Source organism: Camelina sativa, chromosome 11 (assembly GCF_030686135.1).
Source record: "Camelina sativa cultivar CO46 ecotype springtype chromosome 11, ASM3068613v1".
Taxonomy (NCBI): domain Eukaryota; kingdom Viridiplantae; phylum Streptophyta; class Magnoliopsida; order Brassicales; family Brassicaceae; genus Camelina; species Camelina sativa.
In genome coordinates, this window is record NC_141890.1 from 46,971,358 (window position 1) to 46,983,463 (window position 12,106).

General features: G+C 36.8%; 1 protein-coding gene and 2 pseudogenes across 3 annotated transcripts; 1 reads left to right on the forward strand and 2 right to left on the reverse strand.

Moving 5' to 3' along the window:
* Nucleotides 1–1,342: 1,342 nt before the first annotated feature.
* On the reverse strand, nt 1,343–4,269 carry LOC104726467 (laccase-16-like). Its single transcript, XM_010445336.3, has 6 exons — nt 3,967–4,269; nt 3,575–3,726; nt 3,217–3,461; nt 3,004–3,132; nt 1,891–2,832; nt 1,343–1,639 (listed from the first exon to the last, which is right to left on the reverse strand). The coding sequence occupies exons 1-6, from the start codon at nt 4,072–4,074 to the stop codon at nt 1,509–1,511; spliced, it is 1,707 nt and encodes a 568-aa protein (XP_010443638.1). The 5' UTR covers nt 4,075–4,269; the 3' UTR covers nt 1,343–1,508.
* Nucleotides 4,270–5,092: 823 nt separating this feature from the next.
* Nucleotides 5,093–6,193, forward strand: LOC104726468 (uncharacterized; annotated as a pseudogene). The gene is made up of 2 exons (XR_015571896.1): nt 5,093–5,233; nt 5,496–6,193. The product of XR_015571896.1 is annotated as an uncharacterized LOC104726468 (transcript).
* A 587-nt stretch (nt 6,194–6,780) lies between these two features.
* On the reverse strand, nt 6,781–12,016 carry LOC104726469 (tubulin-folding cofactor B-like; annotated as a pseudogene). Its single transcript, XR_015571417.1, has 19 exons — nt 11,784–12,016; nt 11,632–11,669; nt 11,481–11,532; nt 11,194–11,277; nt 10,522–11,093; nt 10,287–10,440; nt 10,132–10,201; nt 9,743–9,865; nt 9,521–9,606; nt 9,337–9,401; nt 9,089–9,249; nt 8,923–8,993; nt 8,611–8,822; nt 8,319–8,440; nt 8,181–8,201; nt 7,994–8,052; nt 7,675–7,798; nt 7,370–7,433; nt 6,781–6,971 (listed from the first exon to the last, which is right to left on the reverse strand). The product of XR_015571417.1 is annotated as a tubulin-folding cofactor B-like (transcript).
* Nucleotides 12,017–12,106: the final 90 nt, after the last annotated feature.

Genomic DNA, 12,106 nt, shown 5'->3' on the forward strand with positions numbered 1-12,106 from the left:
GTCCTAATTACAGAGTTTTAGGAAGAGCACTAAATAATTACATTGCAGTCAAATGAGATTTTTGTTTATTAAGCCGGTAAGCTTGTGTTACGTGGCTGGTAATGGTACCATACCGTACTTCGAGAATAGATTATATCACCTTAATCCAGTTCAAAATGTTCAAAATTATCCTTGATCATATACTATTAGAGAAAAACTTTTGTCCCCCAATCATATATATGTCACAGTGTACATCTCCAGTGATAGTTACGGGCTTTTCAATTATGATTTTTTTTAATGTACTTAATTAGAAGTTTTTCAAATACGTTACCTTTTGATTTTTTTTGTTCAATACATTTGACTCTACTAAATACTATAATTTAGAAAGTACAATTCTTTGGAATTAGTCAATTGAACAAAAAATTGAATGACCTAGCACTTTTAAATCATTTATGTCATATTGTCATTTCATTTAAAGGTGGGTAAAAAACTAAAAAATATATCTAAAATCTAAAATCTTTCGCACATGTTTCAAATATGAAAAACTGCAAAAAATTTTCTTCTTTCACCCCAAAAAAAAGAAAAAATTGTTAAATAATTTCTATGTATGAGGTGTGATTTCAGGATCGCCAAAAAAAAAAGTGATCATTGGTCAGAATTTGTAATTTATGCATGTTTATTGTGGCCTATAAATAATGATTTAATCAAGTTTCTATTGAACACAGGATGTTGACATCCTTACAGTATTAAACAATTATTATTATTTTTTTTATTTTGGAATTCTTAGTGCCCCTTTGGACTTTCAAGGAGGTATATGCAGGGGAAGGTCTAAATGTTGGAGAGGCATGCCAATAATTGAATAGTAGCTTTTGCCATTTTTGGTACAACTAATATTCTCCAAACAATATTTTCCCATTAATAGAAGTATTCGAAAATTAAATACTCTTAAAATCATTTAGATGCTCTAACATTGATATTATTTTATTTCAGACAGGGAATAAGTCAGAAATCTGTTTAAACAGAAATTAAAATCAAACTGAGGTTTTGGTGCACCAAGGGACAAAACGTCTTGCGTAATGGATGAAACAGCCAAAATCTTTTGGAATCAATTCCCTGACAATTTTAATCTGTTTTCTTTTTCTCATGATATATAAACTATTATGGTAAAATTTAACGGAAATTGTGATTCCAGTATAGCTGAATAATATGTACATGTACTGTGTACAAGTAAGTATTTGTTTATACATATGAACAAACAAATGTGTAAGGATCCAATTAAATGGTTTACATATATATATTTTACGTTTTCAATACGTATGACGCCCTCTTATCTCACACTCTCAAAATCATCAACTCTCTACCATAGTTCAATTAAAAAAATGTCATTTAAATAAATTTTCTCTTTGTTTTTTTATTACATGCAAAATAAATAATTAGAACTTATCCACTAAAACCAGCATTTATTTCCCCAAAAAGTAACTAAATATAAATCCCACAAAAATAATGATACAAATTAATAAAAACATATCCTAACATTTGGGAAGATCAGCGGGTGGAGGAAGCAATGACTGGTCAGGACCGTGACCATTGTCGACGACGAATGCCATCTTTAATCCCCAAGTTGTATGTAATTCCAAGTGACAATGCATGAACCATACCCCTTCATTTGTAACAAAAAAATAATCAAATCACCACAAAAACAATACTTTAGCAAGTTGGACCGAATGTTAAATAATTCGCTACAAGAATATAAATACTAAAAACCAATTCGTGATTGAAAGAAAGCCAAAAAAACACTAAAGTATGACAGCTTTTTTATGTAATAACGAAAAGAAGAACCAATCCCTATTAAAAAATTAGCTACACTTATAGCTTTATAGGCATTATAATTTTAAAATTGAATTAAATTACCTGGATTGTCGGCGATAAATCTAATGGCAGTCCAACCACCGGCTGGAACTCCAACGGTGTTTCTTTCTACTGGATCCACCAAATTGAACATTTTCGGATCTTTTTCCGAGTTAAAGTTCCCCAAACCTCTACCGACTTCGAAGAAGTTAAACCCATGAAGATGAAATGGATGGTTATCCGACAAGATCATGGCTGTATTCTGTAAAACTATTTGCACCGTTGCGTTGTACGGTAGCCTATAAAGCTTTGTACCTTTCATCGTCGCGGCATTAACGCCTAGCTTTACCGGTGCCGTATAATCGTACGGGTTCAAAGGTTTAGCCGGGAAATCGTCGGTAAATACACCGGAAATATTAAAGAAATGGGCTTGGAGTAAAGCGGTCTTAGGCATGGTAAACGTTACGTTGTTTATTCCGGCCACTAAGCGAATGCCGTTGCTGCAGCTGGGACATGGGTTTGAGCCAAGACCTACCGTGAAGAACAAGGAACGGTCCACGGTGCTTGGAACCCTAGCCGGATACTCGCGAGAGTTCAAGCTCCTGAGTGATTTAGTGAATTTGGCCGCAACCCATGTTGCGTTTTGCGGCGGAAGTGATGCAAGAATGGTTTTTTTGAAGGTGGGAACGGTGGCGGTGGGGCCGATGTAGTGGAGAGTGGCGGTGGCTGTAACGTTGTCATATGGAATGTGAGCGTCCGTAAATGTTGTGGCGGCGATCATGTAATTGGAACCCGCGTTTGCGTTTGCTGTTAAGAGAACGTTAGTAGTCTGTCCCGGGGCGATGTATACTGTGTCAGTTTTATAAGGTTTGGTGTAAACAGCATCAACTTCCACAACGGTTAGTACGTGACCAGCAATTTTAAAGAAGAGCTCTTCGTTTAACGCCGCGTTGATGATCCGTAACATGTATGTCTTTCCTGCTCTCACGGGTAAACCGTAGCTACCTACAATTGAAAAGAGCATTATAAACTAGAAAATAACCGAAACATGCAAATCTAGTGGCTAGTGTCATCGTCGTGTCACAATTTGATAGTATAAAAAGTAAAACATATAAAATAAATTTACTTCATTAAAAAAGTGTTTATGAAATTTAGGATTATTGATAGATAATTTACTTTGGGAGGGACAATTAGAGAGGGAGCCTGAATGACCATTGATGGTATGTGCATCAGAAGCGCTAGGAGCTGTTCCAATTTTTGAAGCCACGTTTATAAGTTCTTCCACGTCCGATTTCCACCATTCACCTATATATTATGAAGATTGATTATAATTGTAGAGAGAATCCTTTAAAAAGAAAGTTGTGTATTGGACTGTGGGTAGTAGCTCACCAAGAACAATGGTTTTCTCTTTGTATGGCTTGGGGAAAGGGTATGGGACACCAAGCTTAGGCAAGATGACAATGGCGCCGTGCACCGTGGCACGAAGCCACAAGATGTGAGCATGCCACCAAAGGGTTCCTCGTTGACCCGTCAATGTAAAATTGTGGATATAATTCTGTCCCGGTTGGATAGGACATTGTGTTATGTAAGCCGGTTCATCTGCCCAACCTGTCCTCAATTGTCTGATGCCGTGCCTAAACCGTTATTGTTAGTTAGTTGTTGGGTCCAACATTGTTAAAGTTAATTAATCAAAGAAAGGGACTACTTTCATTAATATCCTAAAACGGGTTTGTTTGAGGTTGCTCACCAGTGGATGGAGACGTTGTACTTCACGTGATTCACTACTTTGATCAATACAGTGTCGCCTTCTCTAGCAACAATTGTGGGGCCCGGAAACTTTCCATTGACGGTGACGATAGGCTTCGACGAGCACAGCTTCGTGGTGTTCGTCATCACCACCTAGTGCACACACATTTCAGTCCAAAGCTCAGTACATACAACATGATATTTTCTATGCATGAATCGTTATGCATATCAACCTATGGATTAGATTATCACTTATCAGCGGATGTACGTAAAAACATTTTTTTGCATAACTAAGAAACTCTAGGCTTTTAATTGCATAATAACTAAAGACACTCTACGTAAGAGACATTTTTTACATGTATGCATACGCACATATGGCGAGGAGAGACTCACATTGAATTTGTAATGCCGGATCATGGCCTGAACGGTGGTCGTCGGCGATAGAAGTACAACCACAAAGAGCGTTAGGACGCAGAAGCAAAATCGTCTCGGGATCTCCATTAGTCTCGGAAGCTTTTTGTCTTGATGTTTGTTATGGTTTGTATTGTGTATATAGATGTGTTTGAGAACAATGAAAGAAAGGGAGAAAATTGATGCGATGTTGTATTTAGTTATTAGGTTGAAGGAGGAGTCCTGATCATGTACTCTTTGAAGGGAACTTACTGGAAGAGGAAAGACTTGCTTCTACTAAATATTATTGGAGCTTGGAGAGATTAAATATATTAATAGCTAGCAAAATACATTTTGACTGTAAAAATGGAAAGATCAAGAAACAAGATTTTACAGGTCAAAAGGGCTTAGGTGATCTGGTGGCTCAACCGTATTTAGGGTTAAGTAATTAACCTCATCCTCCATCTAACCAAACTCAACCACATTTGTTCTTTCATATATATCTCTATTGTGTCTATTTAATAAAGTTTATTTAATTAACGACTATGACCTCGATTATTTTGTATGTTCACGTTCATGTTTACTTTTTTTTTTTTTTTTTTTTTTGTAAAATTCGTAAGCTTAAACGTCTAAAGTAAAATCTATTAATCCATTGTAACGTAAATGTAAAACGCAATAATAATAATAAAAAAAACTCATTCAGTCGTCATTTGGTTTGGTGTTTGAGTTTGAAACTAGCTAGTAGAAGAGATGTTTAGAAGAAAAAAGAGTGTATGGATTATTTGACTACAATTTTATAATTCGTTTGAAAGGTAAAGCTAAAAAGCTACTTCTTGGTTGTTATATAACAGCTCATCTAATCCAATTATTGAATCCTTCTCTTCTCTCCATAAGCAAAATACATGTATAGTTGTTATTCTAATTTTATTTAATAAATTGGTAATTTGGCTAGACACTAATACACTAACGAAGCGACAGTGTATGTTGTTCATTGCTACTAAGTATTAATAACAAGCCCACAACATCCAAACCACATTGTAAATAATAAGGCCCAAAAAGATAATAGGCCCAATATTACTAAACGATACCGTTTTAATGTCGCTTTCTGTGTTAGTCGGAGATCAAAATTTTTCTTCGTTTCGGCTTTCACTTATGCAAGTTCCCAATGTCGCTGGGTTTAGTTCATTGATCATCGTACATAAAGCTCGATCGTAGCTCCTTACCTCTCCGGAGAAGATGGTGCGGAAACAGTTTCAACAGGCTAAAACGGGTGAGATTTATTCTCAACCATCTTTTTACTCGTTTCCCGATCGAATCTCCTATTTTTTTTATTTTGTTTCCCACATTCGGATAAAATTTATAGGGATAAATCCATGAAATTGGTGTATTATCTCCAGAGATTGTGGGGTTTTATCAAAGATTTCGACTTTTACTTGTTGGTGTGATCTAAGTTAGTAGGTGTCAACCGTCACATAAGGTGTTCGATGAAATGCCTGAACGAAATCTCATTTGAACTTTGTTTTGGTGAACAGGAATAGAAGCATTGAAGTCAATGGATGCAAACAAGTACCTGAAGAAGGTTGGATTAGGGCGTGACGATATTCTTTTGGAAACAAGTGGGGAAAGCATTGCTTTGCACCTATACAGTCTTTGGCATTGCATGGATTTACAATGAAACGTCTCCTTTAGGTTGGTGGACGTTGAAGCCGAGACCAAAGGAGGAGAGAGAGTTGGCTCATTTGTATGAGAGGCGTGAGTTTCCTTATCCTGGTGATACAGAGGCCATGGAGGATTTTGTTGCAAAGGGAGGAATGATCGGTACAGCGATTGGCCCCAAAGGGATTGTTGAGTCTGAAGGTGAAGCAGATAATTACCAGAAGGAAATGGAGAAAAAGAAGTTTGATAAAGAGGCTCAGAAACTGTGGCTCAGAATGAGGAATGAGGTCATTACTGAGCTTCAAGAGAAAGGGCATAATCTTGAATAAGGGTGCATAAGGGTTGTGATAAAATAAAAACTTGTGTAATTTAGGCTGTGTATCACTAAGGATTCAACCACTCGTACAAGTGTTTCTGTCTACTTATAGCAGAAAGTACAAAACTGCTTTCTGTCCTAGGGTACCATTGATGTTCTTGCTCTTGGGGAAGTAGCGCTTGTGCTTTATTATTGGTTTGATTCATGTTTTCGAAAATATAACTTGATGCTTTATTCAATACCTCGAGTTTGAAACTATTGATTTTTTCAAGTCTAGTAGTGGCTGTTGTTTTGATCAGAGCCAATATCTAAAGTTTCTCTTCAGTGTCAGAACTCGGAAGATGTGCATATATTGACACTGAATTCTCATGCTTCTCTTGCTTATTAGTTTCCTCTTTCGTCTCACGATAATTTAAGAAGAACAAGTATCCGATCCTTGATACTATATATAGATTCCTCGTCCCTTATTAATGCGCTTCACCCGGTTATGTATGTTACGAGGACAAAAGACAAAATACTTTATATATTATCTGATAAAAGCCCACAAGTGCGTGTTTTTGAGTAAGATGATCATTTGGGGATCAATGTGAAGAGGATTGAGGAAGAGACTGAGCGTTGCGTGATCCCCATAGGTGGTCCTTTACCAGTCTTTTACCTCAAAAAGGGTTCTCGGGATTGATGGGACAGCGGGAATGCTTCATCCTTCGACCGACATGGTAGACCATGACAAGAGAGAGAGACTAAGGACCAGAACTTAGACATATAAGTACATCTGGTTTTTGGTTTTTGGTTCTTGACCCAGGGTTATAATTGTGTATTAACCGCCAATCATATAACCTGAATCCTTGTGAAATCAAATTGTTACTAGTCATTATTCCTAAAAATTTATAATTAGTTCTGCATTGTGTTTTCACCGACTCTTCTAAATCCAAAACTAGATTTAAAATGTTATAGGATAAAAGAGAGGATGTTGAACACAAAAACAAATCTTTTCAAACTCTCCGTGAAAATTTTGTATTTCCGGATCATCACCAACCTGCAAGCCAATAATATCAAGTTCATGAGTAGCAAAAGATGGTTCTCTGATTAAGTCTATCCAACCAATCACTTAAACGAAGTTAACTGCTACGAACCCAATCAATAGTAGGTTCAAACTCGCCCAAAAGATAGCTTGAGAGTGCTAATACATTAATACCCCTAGGTTTTTAGCTAGTTCTATAGCTAACCCGTATTGGACTCCAGACGCCTAACATTAAACTTAGAAAGGTAAAACCTACGTTGACATCTTTTTGAGAAACATCAAATTGTACTATACGACGGATTATGTAGAATGACTAACCAGTTCAGTTCTATGAAATGTAATACGGTCACTTCACAAGCGGAATGTATTAGGCAACTGTCAAGCTAAGACCTTATAGAAAACAAAATACTTACTTTGCCCGGCCGGACCCTACCACCATGAAGCGGAGGGCACTCAAAGAATCTTGTTCCTTTCACCCTGCAACTGTAAGCCAGTGTTAAATATGTGGGATCTGGCAACCGAGCTTCCACAGACTGTACTACTACTTACGATATGAACACCATATGTTAAGAAAAGATGAAGACGCTTAAAGTGATACTAGCACACAGAAACATGAGCTACAACTGAAATTAAAGTTCCAGAAGCATTTACTTTAATTTGTGATAGAGTTTAATGTCAACGTGTACAAGATAACATCAATACGAAAGAATGAACTTACATGCCATCATGTTTTTTAAGGGGCTCATCATATGAATTCCAACCCAATAGCCAGGACCTGACGACTATGCTCGTCCAACATATTTGACCATTCCTCTTTTCTCCCCAGGCTCAACTCTTGGCATCTACCCTCCCACCTTAATATTTAACGGCGATGGTTAAATAGATTAGAATCATAGTGAGTTGAGAAAGAGCAGAATCAGAGAGGTCAGGTCTCACAAAGTTAACAAGAAACTGGCTCTTCAGTTTAAAGAAGGAAAAATAACATTGATAATTTGGACAGAGATCTTCCATATACAAAAAGAATATTTCTGGCTAACCTTGATATTTGCACAGAGATCTTCCATATAGTTCTCCTTCGTCCGTTGAAAGGATGAAACTGGAAGAAGAAACATAAAAACATTTGTTTTCTTGAATGACATAGTCTACCCCAAATACTTCTCCCAGAGACAAAGTTTGACAAGAAGCAATAGTTTGGCTTATATTGATATATTCGTTTTGTCATACCTTGGCCTCCAACTGTCTGGGCTTTGAACACAAGAACATAGAACCATCAAAGGAAATCCGACATATATTCAAAGTCACTTGATAGAGAAACTTGTCTTATCTCCTTTGAGACACATCCTTTGCATGTAATGAAGAATTAACCAGTTCGTTTGGCATAACCGTCTTCAGAGATGGTATACTTCTCAACCAATGACGTATCTTCAAGCCAGCCTCCAGTTGTGACCGAAGAGGGGTCAAGATCTATGATGTGTAACCGGAACCTATTGAAAGCGGCAGAAAAGAACAATCAGATGAACAGACAATACAAGAAGCCATCACATATAATTGGCTGCCATCTATCAAGATTACTCTGAACAGAGATCCATTGAGATAAATTGGCTCCTAGCAAACTTTTGGCAATCTATAAAGCTATGGGGAAAACAGAAGTTACCCATCAAAAGGGGATAAGAAACCAAGGGGTCTTGTATCATCACTGAGAACTGCAACCTTTGAGCCAGTGTCATCATAAAGCTCTAAAGCCATAGAATTAACAGATGTACCACATTTCTTCCATAACATTTCTTTCGCAGCTTCTACACCATCTACAGAACAAAATTCAAACAAAATAGTGGTGTCCACAACTCTAGGACAACTTCCAATAGGCTGCATTGAATATAACCAAAAAAAAAAGATTGTTATTAGTTTAGTAAACTTGAAACAGAACAAAACAAAGAAAGGCAGAGAAGAGTTTGAGATTACTCACAGAGCAAGAAGATAGGTTTTCCATCGGATGAAAGGGAACTTTATATCTCCATCTAGACAAGCTAGCAACACCTAAAACCATTAAAAACAACAAAACAAATCTCAGTCTCTATGCGATCTAAAATTGTGTGAAAAAAGAATAAAACAGTAAAGAAAAATAGACTCACTTATGGATGGATAATTTGAAGTGGAAAAGGAGGAAGACGTATTGTATTAGACTATAGAGTCATCAATCACTATACAGTCAATTTCATGATGTTACACTGTGAGCACGCACGCCGACCAAGTTTTTGTTATAAAATATTATTCTTCAAACAATCTCACCGATCTGCACATAGAATTAAAAGAACCATTGTTAATTTGTAAGAGCAATAGAGCATAAGTGAAAAACTCTAACCCCCCAAGAACTTTATACCTTTACTAGATCATCAAATCAGATGAGAGTTGAAGAAACAAACAAAGCCCTCCTCTAATCCTTACCTGCACCATATCAACGATTCTAAGAACCACCGTTAAAGTTTTAAGTCTGAAAGCCTAAGTTCAAACCAGAAATCCCATGCGTATCAATCTTGAAATCAAAGTGAAAAAAAACTTCATACCTGCTTGGACACTTTCCTTAAAGCAATTGATGATGTCTTTGCATGCTGGCTGGTTAGTCCTCGCCATTAGTAAAAAAATGAAATTGCTGCAAGAGAAAAAAAGAGAGAGTTATGAGTGTGTTAATAAAACAGATTCATTAAGCAACGAGTCTGTTCTAAAGTAATAAAGACTCAAAATGCATCATCATCCGTAGTAATACGAAGAAAGTGAATCATATATACCTCTCCTCCCTCCATCTAGAGACACAGAAACAAACAAAACAAATCTCAGTATTCACTTATGGATTGTGGTGATGATTGAAACAAAACCTGTGAGTCTTCCTCATTCTTCAAACCATCTATGATCTGCACATATAGAATTAGAAGAAACCATCGTTAATTTTCAAGTCAGGATTTAACCAACATCCTAAATGAACCCATAAATAGATAAGCAATAAATCCCCAAATTCTAAATTACAGCTGCATAACTGTTGATGATAGTGGTCTCCACAATTCTAGTAACTTCCAATAGGTTGCATTCAAAATAACCAAAAAAAAAGAATATTATTGGTTGAGTAAACTTGAAACAGAACAAAACAAAGGAAGGCAGAGAGGATTTTGAGATTACTTACAGAACAAGAAGATAGGTTTTCCATCGGATGAAAGGAAACCTATATCTCCATCCAGAGAAGCTAGCAACACCTAAAACCATAGAAAAAAATCTCAGTCTCTCTCAGATCTTAAATTGTGTAACAAAGAATAAAACTCTAAAGGAAATTAGACTCACTTATGGATGGAGAATTTGAAGGGGACAAAAAGGAAGACGTATTGTATCGAGTCAAAGATACAATAGAATCAGTTTCATGTTGTTACACTGTGAGCACGCACGCCGGCCAAGTTTTTGTTATATGAAACATCATTCTCCAAACCATCTAACCGGTCTGCACATAGAATTAGAAGAACCACTGTTAATTTGTAAGAGTTAAAGTGAAAACCATAAATTAACCCCAAGAAATTCATACCTTTACTTGGCCGTCAAATCAGATGAGAGTAGAAGAAACACCATGGAAACAAACAAAGTCAGCCACTGATCCTCACTAGCCAAGTGATACATAGGAGGCCCAACACCCTCCAGTCCTCTATCAGTTGCGAAGGAGAAACAAGGCCAAGGCCCAAGTGGTGAACCAGGAAGCTAAGAAGAATCCAGAAGCTTCAGGAGGAACCGTTTTGGACTGAAGCATGAGTCACTAGGGTGAGTCATCAGGGTTAAGTAACGTGACCAGAGTTAAAGAATAAGTCGGTGGGTTAGTGAGCTGTCAAGGGGTGATTTGCACATGGCCTAACGGCATTGTCGCCTGGGATAAGAATAACGAGTAGTATAAATAAAGAGAGGAGGATTAAGAGAGAAGGTATCAAGAAAGTATTGAAGGGTTGTAAGGTAGGAGGGTGGAGACTCCTTATAATAAATCTCTTAACTTGCATTCCGATATCAATCAATAAAGAGTAACGTTGATTAATCTTTGATCTACACTGTTTTGCTAATCTATTCCTATCACCAAGTCACCAAAACGACACCTGCACCACATCAACGATTCTAAGAACCATCATCGTTAGTCTTTGAAGTCTGAAATAACATACTAAGCTTATGAAATCCCACATGTAGAAATCTTAAATCGAAGAAAAAAGGTTCATACCTGCTTTAGACATTAAAAGCAAATGAAGATGTCGTCCCTGTTTGCTGGCTGGTAATCCCTTGCCATTGTTTAAAGATGAAATTCCTGCAAGAGATAAAAAATAAAAAAGATGAGTTCCTCGTAGAATAATGAAACAGATTCGTTAAGCTATGAGAATTAAAAAGCACCATTCATCATCCGTCATAAAGTGAACCATACAGCTCTCCTCCATCCAATCCATATATATAGAGAGAGGAACAGAAACAAACAAAACCAAAGTATCAGTATTGGCGCTTATGGATTCAAACCTTGAGTAGTCCTCCGAGTCTTCTTCATCAATCTTCAAACCATCTCTCTGATCTGCACACATATAGAGTTAGAAGAAGAAACCATCGTTAATTGTCAATTCCAGAATTTAAAACAAAAGCCTAATAGAAGAGAGAAAACCAGAAAACAAACCCTAAATCCCCCAAACATTCTTCGAACATCTCCCCGACCTACACATAGAAACAGAATCACCGTTAAAAAAAAAACCCAAGAATTTTGAAACCTTTTTAATTGGTTGTCGTTAGAAGAGAAGATACGGTGATCGTAGGAAAAATTGTATTTACATGATGGTGAAGACGATGACCGTACCACAATTGATGTCGGCGTCGCTGTTGTTGTTTCGGTCATCATCAATCATCCCTCTGTTCTGAATCTTCTTCATCCTTCAAAATCATCAACGACCAAGAGAGAGAGAGAGAGAGAGAGAGAGATAGGGAGAGAGTCTCGCTCTCTTTTCTATTTGGTGGAAGGAGACTGAAGAAGAAGAGGAGCGTGTGTTTGTGATTTGATTTCTCACAGAGAGAGAGATTTGTTGATCGATATATATATTTATTTATAAACGGGCAGATTTTTTTTTTTTTTTTTTTTATGTTGTTAAAAAATAAAA